Here is an 18,540-nt window from a genome sequence, read left to right on the forward strand (position 1 = left end):
AAGCCCCTACAATAACAAAGTGTCTATAAAAAGTTTTCCCATTTTGTTGCAGCTCAACATTGAGTACTGTTTAACTGGATTTTTTTTCACCATACCAAGATTTTACCATAAAAAAGACTCTTAATGTCAAAGTGATGTTTTTTCCACAAAATAGTATCAATTAATTAAAAAATATAAAACATAAAAATAGGTGATTGCATAAGTGTCCACCCCCTTCTGGTTTGTAAGTAGTCGAATCACCTTTGGTCACAGTTACAGCACTGAGCCTGTATTGATAGGTCTCAATCAGCCTCGCTATCTGGACGCTGCAGTTTTACCACATTCTTCTTTGCAAAACAGCACAAGTTCCATTATGGTGATAGTGAGGAAACAGCTCTTTTCAAGTCTAGCCACAAATTCTCAGTTGGATTGGGCCACTCCAGACAGTTCATATTGCTGCCTTTGAACCATTTGTGTTGCTTTGGCTGTCTGCTTTGGTTTATTATCTTTACCAAAAAAAATCTTTTCACAAGTCACAGTTCTCTTGTAGACAACATCTGGTTGTCCTCCAGGATTTCTCTATTGATTTAATGCATTCATTCTACTCTCTACCTTTACAAACTTCTCAGGGCCTGCTAATGAAAAACTGATGATGCTGCCACCACCATGCTTCACAGCGTGGATGCTATGCAGTGTTTGGTGTCCACCAAACATAAGATTTTGTCGAATGGCCAAAAAGCAAATTTTGTTGTCATCACACACCTTTCAGTGGACATCAGAGTCTCCCACATGCCTTCTGATGAGCTCCAGTCTAGATATAATGAACTTTTTTCAACAGTAACTTGCTGTGCCACTTTCCCATTAAGCTTTGACTGGTAAAGAACAGGCAACAGTCTCTTCCATCTCAGCCACTGAAGCTTGTAAACTCATTCAGAGGAGTCACAGGTGTCTCGGTGGCCTCACTCACTAATCTCTTTCTTGCGTGATCACTGACTTTTTGGGGACTTCCTGGTCTGTGCAAATTTACAAATGCGCCACATTCCTTCTATTTCTTAATGATGGATTTAACTTAGAAACGTTCTTGTATAAATCTGTTTTCACAATGACAGAATAGATAGTGTTTTTTTGTTTCTTTGCTTTTTGTAAATTCTTGTCAGAATTCTAATTATATTGTCTGATTCAGTGTTAAAAAAGCAGGACAAAGAGAAAACTTCTAAGCGAGGTGAATACTTTTTTTATGCACTGTATATAATACAAGTTTATCTGACTGGTTAAAATATTATGGTTAAGACTGTACAATATAACATAAAATACAAATTTACCTAATTTAAATGTTAAGTTTAAGACCCCACAGAATTAAATATGGAAATCCAATGAATGTATTGATTCCTTCGAGCAAGCACTTGGCGAAAGTGGAGAGGAAGAACTCCTGTGCAGACATGAATTTGATCTCATCCCATCATTATTTATTCCCACAATCATTTGGGGATCATGTACATTAACGATCATCAGCTTTCGTTTGTCAATATAATCAGGGCTGTAGGCTAAACACAGACACATTGAGATCATTTTTAGCATTTAGCATTAGCATTTTTTTTCAATAATACCTGTTTAATTAGTAGCAGCTTCGGTGATTCCTGACTTTACCTCTACCACCACCACCTCATCAAATTGTCCAATATTTTGTTTTCTGATTACACTAAATCCAAGTTTTACTGTGCTCAGAATGGGCTTTCAGTGGGCGACTACACATCAAAGTAAGCATGATCGGTCTACCAAAGAATCCCTCTATGTAAAAAGAAACCCCCGGGCTAAATAACTTCCATATTGATGGCATTCTTATCAGCTTCAGCTGTAGCTTGAAATTAAGGCTAGTAGCAAATAATTCTGGTGCTAGTAGGCACCTGTCTGATGAGTTTCGAGTTTAGAGGTAGCTGAAGTGGAAGTATAATCTTCAAGAGACCAGTTAGTAATCAATCTGACGTGCAATAAAAGCATGTGTTACAGCCTCTGTATTTGCTAAAGAGTGAACTAGTAAATCTGGCAATGTTTTTTTTTAAATGATAACCAGCCATCTTGCTTATATTTTCATTGTGGGGCTCGAAACTGAGGGTTGAGACCAAGATTACTCCAAGATTTTTTACTTGGTCACATGGTTTTGTCAGATTTTGCTGTCGTTAATTAATCTTCTCTCTCTGAGCTTCAGCACCAATGACCAAGACCTCAGTGTTGTCCTGGTTGAGCATAGAAAATTCTCTGCCATCCATGATTTAATTTCTAAAATACAGTTCAAAAGGGCATCAATTGGTGATATACAGCTGTGTATCATCAGCATAACAATAGAAACTGATGCTATGCCTCCTGATGACATTTCCAAGAAGTAACATGCACAGATTAAAAAGCATACGACCTAAAATCGAACCCAGAGGAACTCCATAATTCATTTTATTCCTCTTAGACCAGCAGTCCTCTGTGCTTAGTAAAAATTCTCCATCAGTGAGACAGGCCACAGTCTGTCTACAAGAATAGAGTGATCTACAGTGTCAAAGGCAGCACTTAAGCCCAGTAGTACCAAGAAAAATGGTTTGTTCATATCCATATTGGACCTCTGGTCATTTACAATTTGGACTAGTGCTGTCTCTGTACTGTGATTAGTTTGAAAACTGGACTGATATTTCTCGAAGAAGCAGGGGTGGTTGATGAAGTCATTTAACTGATGAAAAACAAGTTTCTCAAAAATCTTGCTCAAGAATGGGAGATTGTACACCGGCCTGTAGGTATCAAGTACTGATGGATCTTTAAGAAGGGGTTTAGCCATTGTGGTATTAGAAGCAGTGGGAAATACATTCATCAAAGAAATGAATTTATGATAGCAAAGAGATCCTCAAAAAAAAAATCTGTAAAATGATTTTTAAAAAAGAATGTGGAAATGGGACCCTTCCCTCTGGGAAGGTTGCTGATTTGAATTGGGATATAACTTTGTGGAGCATCTCAGCATCAACCAGGACAAAATTCTATATTGTCTTCACATGTACAAACTATGTTTTCAGGGTGGTACAATTCATGGGTTGACACTTTGAAATATTCCATCTAATAGTCTGAATTTTACCACGTAAGTGGGGTACGGATCACTCAAACTTATTCAGAATCTGGGGATGTGAAGAAGATTGTTTCCTAATGCGGCTTCAAGCATCTTTAGTTAAAGGATGTTAGTCTGAATTCCTCTCTGTTTTATGTCCAGTACGTCCATTTATGTTCAGAGAAATTGCTGTGACACAATCATTTGCTCGCTCGCTCACTCACTCTCCCTCTGCCTTACACAAACACACACACACACATAGACACAAACAGAGACACACACACACTGGGCTAAAGTGGTACCCTTCAGACACATTAGACTGAGGGAGGGTGGGGCGCCAGTAAAGATTTCTTAATGGGCTCTGCTGTCCTCTCTTCCAACTGCCTTGATGATAAACACACAGCTACTCAACATTAGCCTGATGCGCATCAAAGCCCTCACCATTTTATTCCTCTTTATTTTCCAACAAAACAACACTTCTAACACTTTTCCACAGGAGCTGGAGATCCACAGAGTGAAGACTTAACACATGGACCAAATCATCAGGAGTATTTCATAACAGTAACGGAGATGGAAATGATGGGAACAAAAAAGTAGGAAGAAAATTCTCTTGACATTGGATTTCTTGGAAGTAAATCATTTGGATGCCTGGTCACTTTCAGAGCGCATGGGGAGCGCACTCCGTGGGATTGTTTACATGTGAGTGACACTATCCAGCCCATCACAGCCACACAGTAACCTCAGAAACAGCTGACAGTCCTGGAGGAGGATGCCTTCCCTGCACCATGGAGCAATCTTCATGGGAGCCTTCCTCATCGTGACTGGGGGCTCCACAGCCTTCCTGGCCTCGTACCAGAGCCGCCTGCAGGCTTTCTCCCTCTGCTGTGTGGTGCTGGGGGTCTTCCTGCTTATTCTGGGGCTATTTTGGGCTATGAACAGCAAAAGTGCCGTGAACTACAACCACAGGGAGTACGACTCGGAGTGCCCGCATTATCCATACAACGACTACACCAACTACCCAGCCCTGTTCAGTCCCCCGGGGGGCCGATTCCCAGAGTCCCAGTCAGTGTTTCTGCCCAGGTGGGTGACGGAAAAATTCTCTCAGCTTAGATATTAATTGCTTTACATCGTTCAGTCTGTCTTTGTATAACTACTCTTTGTTATCTTGTTGCCAGAAACCAGAATACAGAGTCCAACTGTTGACCATGGATTTTCTAAAATAAATAGAAAATCCTAAAATCAACCCCTTTTAACTCCTTTAGTTTATGTTACTGTCCGCTTTGCCATCTGGTCTAGTTTATTCTTTCCAGTGCAGCACATTTAATAAAGGTTAATGAATCCGTTTCCTGTGTCATTTAGAGACAGAGCTGTTCATTCACACAAACGGATGTTCAAAAGGCTTGAACACTGACCTCAACCACTGCAGCCTTTTAAAAAAAAAAAAAAAAAATTATTATCCCTTATTAATCCCACGAGGGGAAATTCTTTCAGGGGAAACATCCTCTTTTACATTCATTTTCACCCAGTATCGCATGTTGGGTTCTTCTAAGTTAAAGATAAAGATGCCATCTTCCATTTTGCAGGCCGCACTTGATCATCAGCAGTACTATATAAAAGCAAGAAACAGCGTTATCTCAAAATAATCACTGCAAAATGACAAGGACCAGGAGTAGTTATATATTATATTAGAGATATGTTTGGGTTTTTTTAAATGACTTATTTGCTTTCAAACATGTTAAATGACAGTCTCTCAGGAAACCAGGAAATGTTTTAATTAGCTCAGCGTGAAGACTGGAAACAGGGAAAGCAGCTCACTAATACCATTTTCATACTGTGTGAGACACGGATCTAGTGACATGTGCTCATCCTGGGTTGAATCCATTCATACAGCATATTTGCATACGTCACCACTGATCCGGAGCATTGAATGCATATAAAGATTGATGAACCTTCTGTGATGACACCCAAAGGTTTCCTGAAGGATGGTTTTGTAACTCAGTGTGATAGCATCAATTGTCACCATCTTGTCTGTGCATTTGCTGTTGGTGAGTCAGACTAGACTCTGCTTAACTGTCAATCTAACCCAAACCCAGCCTAATCTAATGTTACTTCTCCCTTCATTATGCATAAATTTAAGACTAAATATTTTTTGGAACCGGCCTCTAGTGGCCATTTACGGAACTGCAGCTTTTAGCACTTCCACACTGGCTTTGATCTATGACAATGGTTGGGTTTGTTTTCAGCCATGCTAGCAGCTTGGTCTGTCGGTCCACTACTTTGATCTAGACTGAAAATATCTTTCCAATGATTCAATGAATTAAGAAGAAATTTTCTACAAACCACGATAATTTCCAGAGGATTTATCCCAAAGTCCTCAGATAATTATCTTGTTGCTCCACCATAAAGTTGACATTTGTAGGTTTGAGTGAAACTAGTAGAGTAACCGCTGTCAATGCTTAAATTTTTCTTCTTCTTTTGAGCCGTGACATCACACACGTTGTCTTTGATAATATTGCCTAGTAACAACAAGACTTAGACTCCACCTACAGGCAGCCAAAGGACCACTGGAGACACTGTTGTGAAGGAATAACAGAAAAAACTCTTAGCCAAAATATGAAGACTGTTCAGCCAAATGACTTCTAACTCAACACTGCAGTTCCTTATGTTCCTGCCAATACACCCTCCATGTTTGGAGTAGATCACACGGATGATTGTCAAGATAAGTGAAGGACAGACAGACTGACAGACACACACATATAACTTCTTTAGAACGATAAACTGGTAAAATATTGAGAAAGAAACCCTGTGCCCTCTGTATACAGAATAAAGCTGGGCTACAGACACAATAAGGCTTTTGGTCATCCCACACAGCCAGAATTGTCCCATTATACCTGAGGGAAAATCTGTTCCTGCAATTGGTAGGAAACAGGACTACTGACAGATTCTGACTATCTTCTAATTAGCATCTGGTCTCTGCAAATTCTGATACCTCAGAACTATACTGCACACATCGATTTGTGTCGCCACATGACTACTCTCATACGATTTCTTGCTTTTCTCGAGTGCAGGACGATGGAGCGCCACAGGCATGGTGCTCGTGGTGAGGATTTCGACTATCCTCCCATGGACTCTGGTGGTTTCAGTCCTACGCCTCACCCTCCTCCATGGCTGGGACCCCCGCCTCCCTATGAGGTTGCCATCAAGACCACGTGCAGCTCTACACACCTGCGACGTGCATACTCAGACACACACCTGGCAACTGAGCCGCTGTTTGGACAGTCGAGAGAGATCAGCTTTGAGGTTTGACGTTGGACGATGCTGATGCCTCGCCTGTCTGCACATCAAACCAAAAGATAAATAGGCACAAGACTCTGGCTTTTACTCAGATTGTACAGGAGTTGTCATTTGACAGCAGCGAACTTCGTCTCTCATTTGAAGCATGCTTCCTTCTTGGCCCCTGCATGCTCTTCCTGTATTCCCCAGATATGACCCAAGTGTTAGCACACACTCAAATATATGGTGCAATTAAAGGTACATCAAGCCAATTTCAGCATTATCTGACTGAAATGAAGCACCAAGACATTTCATATTCTAGTTCTGACAATTTCTATATAGCTCCTATCATGTCATCATGTTACATTTTCCTTTGATGCTGTTGCCTAGCACATGTAATGACTCAGGTTCTGTCCACTGGCAACCAAAGACCCACTGAGGACCCCAAAAACATCACCAAAACAACTTCTAACTTACAACTGTGCTTCCCTAGGTCCCCAGCAACACTACCACAAAGTTTGAAGTAGATCTGACTAACAGTTGTTGGGGCCACAATGTGCAACCGTGTCACTGTGTCTTGATGAACATTATTCAAGTCCTTGAAACTACATTGACAATTTATGATAACATGCTTATATCACTTCAAAATAGGTGGGTCAAAAATGGGTTAAACCTAAACTTGTATTCCACACAGGATTTCAAGAAGCAGTTTGCTATTTTTGGAAAACAGGGTTATTTTCTTTCTTGTCAATAATCAAATGAAAATATGTGTACTAAATATGACGATGCCAGGAGGCAGTTAGCTTAGCGTAGCATGGCTTTGTCCAAAGGCGACGTAATCTACCTACTAGGTAGGTCATAGCACAATGTATCTCACTGGTTCCAGGTTACATGCTAGACTATTTTGTAGCTAAATTCAGTGATGTGCATCTTTTATGCTAAGTAAAGCTAATGCAGACTAGACACTTCAAATACACAAGGACACAGAGCAGCAGAGGCCTAGATTTGAGGTTATTGAGATAACTTCAGGTTTAACTCTGGGTTTTCGGTACTATGACGTGGGTAAATTTCATACCAGAGTACATCTCCCAGATATAGACCAACAATAAAAATGTTAATAATAACAACAGTGTACAAGAGAGTGAATGAAAAGAGCAAAAACCAAAAACAGTAAATAAGGTCTGCATATGTTGGTGTCCATCTCTTAATCTTACCAGTGTGTAACTTTTAACCTTTAATCTCTGTAAAGATAAGCTTAGACACCCTTGAGGTGTAAGAAACATCTTTTTTGCTCGCAGATCAGTTGATGGTGACTGTAGCGGCTTCCCCTTACCAAACCTTGTAGCCGCTGAGAGTGTGAGGTCGGGTCCTGGGTTCGTACATTGGAGACGCGCAAGGAGTTTTATAGGTACAAATACGCTCAGATCCGAAGATACATTTTGGTGCATTTATTGCAGGACAAAACAACAGGGCTATCAGAGGGCAGCAGTATGAGCAACATGACAAGAAAAAAACCATATAATTCAACTGTAAAAATGGAATATGGAAGAATGAAATGCGGTCAACAAAAAATACGGCTATGCCCGACCCTGACTCTCCATCTGTGCCATAGGTGAGCACGCGCCTTTACGCACAGCCTTTCTCACATGTACACGCCCACTCCAGGTGAAACACCGCCTCTGCAACACACACACACTTAGACAGTGCACCTATACCTCAGTCTGTCTCCTACAGTGACACAATTGCTTCCATATGCTGCAAAAATAGCTTAAATACACTTCAGATTTGTTTCCTAATGCACCTACTCTGGCTGGCATAGAGGTACAGTGACATTAACACTTTGACCTGACAGCAAGAGGGCAGGAGGGTGAAGATATTCAGGGAGAAACAGAGTTTTTGGCTTGGCAAACAGTGCTGACGCTAACAGAACTAATTACATGTTCACACATACATGTCCAGTTACTTCTTCCACTACGCTGAGGAGCAGAGGCATCAGAATTTTCAGCCTTTTAACTGGTCAACATGGCCTTAGGGTGAGGAATATACCTCCATTTGTTGGTCTGGAATGTGCTTCAATTGTGTTATTTCATTTTCACGTGGATGGAGCGGGTTTTTTTGGATCAAGGAGGATAAAAAAAAACATTTGGAGCACATTGTGTACACTTGGAGCTTGATAAAAAGGCAGGAATTAAGATCATGTTAACTTGCTGTACACAAGTTAGTTTAAGGGCACCAGTTGCCATGGTAACAGAAAGACTCAGGAAATCCAGGATTTCCTATAATTTGAGTTCAACAGATAGACAAGGATAATTCTCCTCTGTGGGATTCGATCCATGCAGCCGTTCTCTGGAAATGGCAGACTTGAGCTTGTGAACAAATGTTTCCCTCATCTTTCAGTTTGTGCCACACATGTACGCATCAGCTTGTTGAAAGCAAGGGAACGATGACTCATCTGACCATATGGGTTTTTCCACTGCTCGACAGACCACTGCAGCTCTCTGGCAACACCGCCTGTGCTTTAAGTGTCACAACTTCACCTATTGTAACCATAAAATCGCTGTATTTTAAAGGATCAGATTGCTGTTTTTGCATTTCCAGATATTTTTTTGTGTTTTATCCTTCCTTCCAGAACCCTGTTGCTAAAGCATTTATTTGGCTACGTTAAAGTTGTTTCTCCTTTAGTGTGAGACATTCAGGTGCTGCCTGGAATCTACAACTTTCAAAATGTGAGGGCTGGTTGACCTAAACGCACTCAATTTTTTGAAGTTAAATACAGAAAGCCAAACAAGGAAATTGTGAAAAATAAGCCAGCAAGGGATAATATTGAGGAACTCAGATTCACAAGAATAAAAAATATTAATTGCCATATTGATGTATTTTTGTCTATCATAGACGATTAAATCAATAAAGCCGACGTTGTAAACATTATTATGGTTTAAATAAGCACGTCTGTCTCTGCAAGTTGATTTTCATTCAGTAATCAAATAAAAGCACCGACTCAGCAGTCTCACAGTTCCAAAATATTTGCATATGAAGTCTGTCAGAAACGGATTGATGGCAACTGATACTGTTGTCAGCTCTTACACTCATATAAAATTGCTAAATTTTGAGAGAAGAGAGATGCTGTACTATAGTCTTGTGATCTTTAACAGCACAAACACGAGTGACTTCAGCCAATATGAATCACAGACGATCCACCATGTGGCTTTGGGTTGTGTCTCTTATGCCATTGAATGTGCATGTATCTGTCAGTGTATGCTCTGTTCTCCGGAAAGCAGTTCTTGCAACATGATTTCAATGGCTGTGAGAGTGTGTATTCAAGTTTATTTAATAAAACAGTGATGAAGGACATGGCATGAGGCTCGGTTCTCATTAACCAGCAGTCTACACCAAGTACAGACAGTTTCCTTCAGCTAGGATCCATCTCTTGAATTAAACCAACGCTCTCTTACTCCGACTTGCAGGAAGTCATTCATGCACTTATTTTCTCCAGGTTGGACGGCTGCAACTTGTTCAGATTGTTTTTTAAAGATGTGTTGAAGAAATTTACCCAAAGTCCTCATGCAAGGTTTGCTGTAGTTGGGTGTTTATTAGTATTCCGGTATACTGTGGGCTTACCAACACATAACATGAGTCTATGAAGGTAAGCCGACATTTACAGAACATTTACTGATTAAAACATTTTAGATAGCGAAAAGAATAGTGGTCAGTTTCCATGTAGTTGCTGATCAATGGTGATGGAATCAAGAGGTCTGGACAACAAAAGGTAAGACAGCAAGGGGTCTGGCAGACAGTTACCAATAACGAAAGTTGACTAAATCAAGAGGACTAGCAGACAACAAATGGCAAGGAGGTTATCAGCGACAAAGGTAATGGAATAAAGAGTGACACTAGGGGTAGGGGGTGACAGGAGAGCAAAAGGATGTGCTATTTTCTTAATCAGACCCATACTGCATCCCCTTTCGGCAAGTTAATGCTTTATTCTGCCATCAGGGCCCCTGATGGCAGCTCACAGAATCTTTCAAATCCCTTCGTAAACCCCATTTCTATAGGTTTGGTTTTATGTGAAGTTGTATTTTTTTCTAGCTAATGTTTTTTTTTCTTTGTGTGTTTTTATTTGCATTTACTTAAAACTGAGATTTTTAAAAGAAAATTTGACATCCTTTGTCTTCTTGTGTTAACTTCATCTTAATTTGACCTTAATTTCTCTTTTTTCTGTTTTGCTCCCTCTTCTTACTTTCCCTTCTGGGTACATTTTAAGTCCTTCCTTTTCAAAGTGCTATTTAGACAAAATCCTCTAAAAAGCTTAAAATAGGCTGAAATTTTGGAACATGTATAAATTGATGTAAAGAAAAATCATTTATGGTGCCCTTTGTCAATCATAGGCACCAAAACACTTTATAAATATACCTTGTGGAGTTTTCGAAGGTCAGCAAATCATATAATAATAATAATAATAATAATAATAATAATAATAATAATAATAATAATAATAATAATAATAATAATAATAATAAATTTGTATTGCACCTTTCATGCAACACATGCAGCCAAAATTTTTTTACCTAACAATAATTTACTATTTCTCAATCTTAATATAGAGAATTTTTCTTTCCGATAACAGCAATTATCTGTAAATGGCAGATTTTGCTGATTTAAATATATTAAAAATGAATATTTTGGGGGTAAAATGTTGCTAAATAATTCATTACAGTGGTTAAAAATAAAAATACAGATTTTTTTATGTAGAAGTTATTTACAGTTTTGCCCTTTTTTAGTTTTTCAGAATAGAATAGAAATATTTTATTCATCCCTGAGGGGTAATTCTGTGGTAACAGCAAAGAGTACAATTACCACTACAAATACAGATAATTAAGTAAAATAAATAAATAAGTAAAAATAAAAAATGTATAAAATGCAAAATGCACAATAAGTGTAATATACACTCTAAGTAAAAAAAAAACAACCAACTAAGTTAAAAAAAACAACATGGCAAGTAAAGGCATTTTTCATTCTTTGTGATTTTACTAGTTATCATCTGTAATTTAACAAAACTGAGAAAATCTGAAAATATCTATTTTTTTGTTTGTTTAAAACTGTTTTCAACAAGAAGTCTTGTTTAAAAAATATGTTTTTTGTTTTTGTAGTAGCAGTACTAGCAGTGCATTACAGAGAAACTGAGGGCAACAAGTTAAAGAATTAAACCTGTCGTGCGCCACAGTAACACATTTGTGACGACTGCATGCAGTCCTGCGTTATCGATCCGCCTCTCCGGCTTATTCCTGATCAATACAGTAATATTAAGCCAGTCATTTCCTCTTGTGCCCTCCCCTACCGAGAGGCCAGGCCGGGATCCTCCTGCCCCTTTCTCCCTCCTCCCCGGCAGGGCTGCAGCTCCAAACCGCGCCGCTTTTTACGCACAGTTCATCGGTTCACGTCTAACTGCGCCTATAACTCTATCTGTGCGCGAACAGCTTCCCCAAACACACGCAAAGTGACACTGTTCAGACGGTGCGCACGCCCTGCCCTCCTCTCCTCGTCACTGAAAGCCTTCCTCATTAAAAAAAAAAAACCCACACACTTCCTCACACTGCACGTCTCTCCTCCTGCTGCTGCTGCGGACACATGAAAACCAGTCGCTCACATCAACGCCAAATGATTCTATTTAGGTGATCACTAACACTCCTCCAACATCGGATTCTTGTGCTGGAAAGAGGGAGAAAGCAGAAGCAGCAGATGGGGGGGGCAAGATCGGGATAGAGGCGCGGCAGGATCTACGGACTGAACCGGAGAAACTGGATTTCCTGGATTTTTTGGTTTTCCTTCTCGGGGCTCGGTGGGGGCTTCACGCCAGAGGGGCATCACAGGGAGACTGAAAGTTGATGACCAGGAGAAGAGTGATGGTCCACGCAGCAGCTGAACGGCTCCTCATCGCGACCTCCTACCAGGTAAAGAGAGAGGGTCGATATTTGACGCACCGCGCACAGACGCACGCACACACACACGCGCGCGCAGAGATGGTTTACAAGTTGCATATCTCCCTGTTGTTTCCTCCTGCTTGCTTCTATCACATCCCATCACTTCACTGGGTAACAGCTCAAGTCCTGGGTGTGTCCTTCCTCTCTCCTGCAGACCGGCTGTGGCTGAAGCACAGCTGGATAAAGTGAACTCCCAGAAGTAGAGGAGGTTCCGGAGATGCCGGTCCACCAGGGCGTGCTGGTCTGCCTGGGCGTGCTGCTGATGTCCGCTGGAGGGGTCATGGTCCTTGGCTTCGGCCTGAACAGCTCCGTGCTGCTGTTCGCCCTCGGGCTGTTCCTGGGCCTGGGGGGCATGGGGCTGCTGGTCAGTGGACTCTGCATGGCCATGAAGAACCTCCATGTGGCGGTGCCCGGACACTTCCTCCTGCACCCCCGAACGGGCACACGCTTCAGCCCACAGCAGGCCGAGGCCATTCAGAGGTACATGTGCACAAAGCCTGAGTGGTGGCAGGGAAGTACCACAGGCTGGCAAACATTTAGACACATATCTTTAGTGTTGGGTTTATTATTTTACACTGAAAGTGTGTATGGGATGGCATGAAGTGGTTCCCAACCTGGCGACCCATCAATGGGGTCACAGGATAAATCAGAAAATACATCCTTTTGCTTTTTACATGTGAAATATTTAGTAGTTTCCCATGTTCAGGCCTCTAGCAAGTATTCCATGGTGAAAAAACAACAGCGATATGTACCGCTGATACACACTCCATGAATAGCAATAAAAGAAATAGGTAAATAGACTAGTAATATGAAATTGTGTTGCATGAACAAACCCTAAGCGTGCCCCCTTTCTGGCTCATTAACAGCCAGTCATACCTTCATAGTGGAGTCACTTCGCTCTTTGTTGCTCTCCCAGTTGGCCTCAGTGCAGATTTTCCAAGGCACTCAAATCTGCATCACCTCTGTTCACAGACCTCCCTTGGTAGAGACTGGTGGAAAGAGGCTTTTCGGTTTACAAACTTTCACCTACACCTAAGTAGCACGCTGCTGGCAGCCTTCGCCTAGGTCTGACGGATTTGAAATCAAGTTTTGGACGGAGGCTGGAGCAGGATCCCCACTGGGTGATATCCAGTCATGGACAGCCACTCAAAACTTCAACCTCTGCCTGGTTGCCTCTCTTGCACCTCCAGTTTGTGTATAAAAGTCAATCAGTCCTTTATCCTTGTAATGTATTTATTTGCATCTTTCATTATTGTTAACCTTTCGGCATCAATTTTAAAAAGTTACACAGAGGCCGTTAAACACGAAAAAGATGGTTAACATTAAACGGTCGTCCTTGATAAACAGGCTAAAGTGGTTAAATCCAAAGTAAAGCGGTCAAGCTCATATAAAACTTTTTTACTTCTGGTCTCTTTTTGCAAAGTAGGTCATTAAAAGTCACCAATAAGTAGCCCTAATTATATTAGACACATGCAACATGTGACAGCATCATACCGAGGACTCTTAAGTCAACAATCTTAAAAATCTACAGACATCCCAACACCTTTTTAAGGCTTCACCAAGTATACTGCCCTCCCTAATGTCAATGTCAGCATGGAATATGCTCAGTATGCTGCTAGCAGGGAGAATAGTCTGCTGCATTCAAACTTATTGTAACACTTTGTTAGATGGTTGGAATTATTAGTTTTGTAGAAACTTGTTAAACCAAAATTTGCATAAAATTATGATGTGATGATGGGGCTAGATATAAAACTTAGGAATCAACAAAGAGATACACATGATCCTGAGGTGGACGTTTATATCGGTTTATGGTGATCCATCCAGCAGGTGTGAAGATGTTTCACTCAAAACCACAAGTGGATCTTAAGGTGGTGCTAAAGGAAAAGTCAGAGATCAGCAAAATTAGTGGGGTTTATCCTCTGGGACCTATGAACATCTGTGTCAAATCCCATGACAATCCATCGAGTAGTTAGTGATATAGCTCCGTCTGGTCCAGAGTGGTGGACCAGCTCACCCGCCAACACTCAGGAAAGCCCTGGCACTGGGAGTAATGGTTTTAGAAAAGCCCTTTTTTATAGATCCAGACAAATGCCAGTCCCAGGACACACCACTGCAGTGATTTTGTTGATCTCCTGAACACATCAGCATGTGTTAGTTAGAGTCTGACAAAGACCAGGGAGGCGATTAAGCACCTGAAAACTTTGGACTTGTAATGCTGAGAACTGGAAAGCAACAGATGCTCAGATTATGGACTGATTATAGAAGTAGGTCATGGAGAAAACAGCGGACACGTGCATGTGGCGGACAGAATCCCCCCCTGGCACTGTCGGAGGTATTATCTACAACAGGCTGCAAATTTAAACAAGGTATGCTCTGCTCAGCGTCCGGCTCTGTGGAGCAGAGATGTTAACAGCACAGTTTTTATCATTGAGACTTATTCTGCCTCCTGACAAAACTCAGACCGATCAGTACATCTAAATATGAGCCAACTTTTCATTGCGACATGCAGGCAGTAGTGGGTAAATGCTAGTTTGCTGGTTAGGCTAATGGTGAGTTAGATGCATAATTTATCATATGCAAGGCTAATTTTCCAAAAGGAATTGTGGTGTGGATGCTGGGAGCTGAAATGCATGACTGGAAAAGCTGTAAGTTACGAAGCAGCAGGAGAATGAACTCTAGAAACTGTTATTGTGAAAGAAGTTCAAGTGGCTTATCTAGCTGATGTAAGTGCACAAAGGAGTTGAAATGTAGATGAAGTGTAGTAACTTAAATGAACTATCAATTCAAGGGTAAGCAAGGGTTTGTTTCACTGTTGCCAAAGAGATAAGACTATTAGTTGAAGTGTTATATAGAATGTACACACTAAAATGAGATCATAGTACTTATAAAAAGTATTCGCTGCCCTTGGAAGTTTTTCCCTTTTATTGCTTTTCAACAGTTAATCATGGGCAATTTAATTAGGCTTTTTTGAAAAGAACTTACAAAAAAATACAGGCAACATTTACTATGTGCACATATGTCTCTCAGCTGCTGAAGTTTGTAACTCCTTCAGAGAAGTCATATGTGTCTTTGTGGCCTCCCTCACTAGCCTGCCTCTTATATAGTCGCTCAGTTTTCTTTAGGACGGAATGCTCAAGGCAGCCTGCTATAATCTTACCATTTCTTAATGACGATTTAACTGTTCTGCAAGGGATCTTCAGTGACTTGGAAATTGTCTTGACTTATCCCTCAGCTTGTGCTTTTTTTTTTTTTTTTTCTCTATCTTTTTCACTCAGTCGCATGGAGAAAGCAATCAAAGGGGTAAAGTTCCAGGGGGATGAACTCTTTTTATAGGCACTGTGCTGACTGAAAGTGAAAGTTCTGAGTACACTGTAAGGCGGTTAAGTCTTGGCTCAAAAGCACAAAATGCTGTTGAAATGTACGTTTTCATTGTGATCACTAAGTGGAGGTCATTATTAGTTGATGTGTAAATGCTGACAGAAGCTGAGGTGTAAGATAAACTGAAGTGAAGGAAGCTGAATATTAATGTGTAAGTACTGAAATAAGTTAGATGAATTTAAATGGCTGAAAAGAGCTGACTATTCACTGAAATGTAGGTGCTGAAAGCAGTTGAAGTGGACCTTAAGTGTTGGCTGAATGTCGCAAAGGGCTGTTGAATTGTAAGTTTTAAGTGTAATTTCTAGCTGCTGAAAGGAGTTCACTTAAAAGATCTGACTATAGATTTAACCCTTGTGTCGTCCTGCGGGTCAGACTGACCCGTTTTAAAGTTTGAATTTTTTTTTTTTTAACAGTGAAAACTTTAAATTTTCAACATTTTTGGGAAATTTTTGAAAATTTTTTGGTGGAAAAAAAATGTTGAAAAAAAATGTACCAAAATCCAGCAAAGTTCGCTGGATTTTTTTCCGAATGTTCTTAAAGAAAATGACAGAACTTTTACTGATATATGTATATATATATATGTAATTATATGAAATATTTTTAGGACTTTTTGGTAAGATTTTTAGTCATTTTTTGAAAATATTTACAATTTTTTTTTTTTTTTTTTTATTTCTTGCCAAATTTGGGGATTTTTTTAAAATAAAACTTATAGGGGAAACTTTTAAGGAATTTTTGGAATTTTCTTCCTGAAGATTTTGCAAATTCTTTGTAAATTTGGGGATTTTCTTTGCTGAATTTTTAGATTTTTTTTCAGACAAGGGAACAGTATTTATTAGTGCCTGTAAATGAGGACAACAGGAGGGTTAAGGGTGACTTTGAAAATAGTTGAAGCGTTTGCTGAATTGAAATCACTGAAAGAAATTAATCCACCTTTTAGTCCATAAATGACCTGAAGTGAAACCAATGAAAAGACACATGTAAGCACTTCCAGCAGTAGGAGCACTAGATGAAATGAAAACACTGAAGGAGTTTAAGTATACTTATTAAACTCCTTCCAGTCCACTTCTCATTGCTTCCCCTGTTTCTTGTCTTCAGGAGGTTGGACCGAATTCGTCGGGAGATGTCAGCGGACTCCGTCAGCAGGACGCCGGAGCCTGAACCCTCCCTGCCTTCCACCCCACCGCCCTGGACGATGGAGCCGCCTCCGTCCTACGACACGGTGATGAAGAGCCAGGAGCGCAGCGAGGAGCTTTAACCTTTGGTGGACATCCTGAATTCACGTCAGCGCCTTTTGTCTCCAACTCTCAGCGAGGAGCATAAATAAAACGGTCGGTGCTATCCGTGAACTCGCTGCGACCAACCTCATCTGTGCCTTAAGAGCCACGGTGATCCCAAGCACAAGAAAAACTGCAGCTGGTTAAAGACTTAATATTTGTACAGACTGGGCCCCTGTGTGGCCTCGATGTCTACTAAATATATGTGCAGTGACTGACTGCGAAAGTAATTGAAATGATTACTACAAATGCTTCACTCTGTGCACTAAGGGCCTTTCTGTAGACAAGCACAATGTAACTTTTACGACAAAGTTCATGGATTCATGTCAACAGATTGGCTGCAGGTCTTTTGTAGATGCCTAATTAGGATATTTTATCAGCCTGCTTGAATTTATGTGACCTACTACTGTGGCTGCACGGCACTCTCCTTCAAACCCAACTAACCCCCACAGCTGCACTGCTCTTTTTACATCTGTAGCTTATTCCAAGGCTAAGTGCCTTAACCAGGACAGCAGAATGTTAACAGGACAGTGTTATTCATCGCTCAGCCTTGTATCCACTGTTTGCAGAATGCCCACTGTTAGTTTTGTTCTGACATTACTATAAACTTGAGTCAATGAATAGCTCCAGAGCTCTCTGTGGGTGCTGTCAGACTTGTAAATAATGGATTATTTATTTAAAAGAAGGAAACCCCTCGGAAAGACGGAGGAGGGGAATGTCTATATATTTTAAAATCATGTCCGAACTGAGCAAACACCATCGCTCACTCAACACAGTGGGCTGAGTTGCGAGACAAGGTGACTTATCAGGTGCAAACACACCCCTGCAATTTTATACCTGACCTGAGCAGGCTGTCTGCAGGCTGTAATAAGCAGCAGAGTGGAACCCTAACTGCATTTCCTTCAACCTCACCTTCAGGACCCAGAGTAACACAAAATCTTTGCTCAGTACACGGCAGATGCCTCAGTTGAATGTGTCTCATGTGATTGTACAGTAGTATGAAGACACTTGTATCTGCAAGATTCAGTCATTGGTGAATCTGAGCTCGAAGTTATAACTACAACGTGATGGCAAAAGATCACCGCAAGCAGCTCCGTGAAAAGGTTATTGAAAGCATAGGTCAGGGAATAAGTCAAGAAAATTTCCAAGTCACTGAATATCCCTTGGAGTGCAGTTAAATCCATCATAAAGACATGAGAGGGATAAAGCATACGTATAAATCTGCTTAGAGCGGGTTGCCAAAGTGACTGTTTAGGCAGGGGTGTCAAACTCATTTCAATCCAGGGGTCACTTTCAGCCTAATTTCATCTCCAGTGGGCCGGACTAGTAAAATCACAGCATAATAACCTATAAATAACCACAACTCCACATTTTTCCTTCATTTTAGGGCAAAAAAGTACATTCTGAAAATGTTCACATTTATGGAATTATCTTTTTACAAAACATCATGAACAACCTGAAATTTCTTAAGAAAAATAAATTCAATTTCAGCAACATTATGCCTTAGTTTATCATTTATACATAACACCTTACTGATCAGAGAGTGTCTACAAAGGAACACAACATTTAGTCTCAGGTG

The 18,540-nt window shown here is 40.6% G+C and overlaps 2 protein-coding genes across 2 annotated transcripts; both read left to right on the forward strand.

Annotated features, from left to right (window-relative positions):
• Positions 1–3,426: 3,426 nt before the first annotated feature.
• Positions 3,427–9,685, forward strand: si:dkeyp-51f12.2 (uncharacterized protein LOC100151460 homolog). Its single transcript, XM_035956746.2, has 2 exons — positions 3,427–4,138; positions 6,127–9,685. Exons 1-2 carry the CDS (start codon positions 3,828–3,830, stop codon positions 6,362–6,364), a joined length of 549 nt encoding a protein of 182 aa, XP_035812639.1. The 5' UTR covers positions 3,427–3,827; the 3' UTR covers positions 6,365–9,685.
• Positions 9,686–11,780: 2,095 nt separating this feature from the next.
• On the forward strand, positions 11,781–18,455 carry si:dkeyp-51f12.3 (uncharacterized protein LOC107988041 homolog). Its single transcript, XM_035956747.2, has 3 exons — positions 11,781–12,279; positions 12,464–12,789; positions 16,783–18,455. The coding sequence occupies exons 2-3, from the start codon at positions 12,527–12,529 to the stop codon at positions 16,940–16,942; spliced, it is 423 nt and encodes a 140-aa protein (XP_035812640.1). The 5' UTR covers positions 11,781–12,279; positions 12,464–12,526; the 3' UTR covers positions 16,943–18,455.
• Positions 18,456–18,540: the final 85 nt, after the last annotated feature.

This window comes from Amphiprion ocellaris, chromosome 2 (assembly GCF_022539595.1).
Source record: "Amphiprion ocellaris isolate individual 3 ecotype Okinawa chromosome 2, ASM2253959v1, whole genome shotgun sequence".
NCBI lineage: Eukaryota > Metazoa > Chordata > Actinopteri > Pomacentridae > Amphiprion > Amphiprion ocellaris.

Excerpts from the sequence above, each read along its gene's own strand:
- si:dkeyp-51f12.2 (XM_035956746.2), top strand. The coding sequence starts at position 3,828 with ATGCCTTCCCTGCACCATGGAGCAATCTTCATGGGAGCCTTCCTCATC. Across the intron at positions 4,139-6,126 it reads CAGTCAGTGTTTCTGCCCAG|GACGATGGAGCGCCACAGGC; the intron begins GTGGGTGACGGA and ends TCTCGAGTGCAG.
- si:dkeyp-51f12.3 (XM_035956747.2), top strand. The coding sequence starts at position 12,527 with ATGCCGGTCCACCAGGGCGTGCTGGTCTGCCTGGGCGTGCTGCTGATG. Across the intron at positions 12,790-16,782 it reads CAGGCCGAGGCCATTCAGAG|GAGGTTGGACCGAATTCGTC; the intron begins GTACATGTGCAC and ends TCTTGTCTTCAG.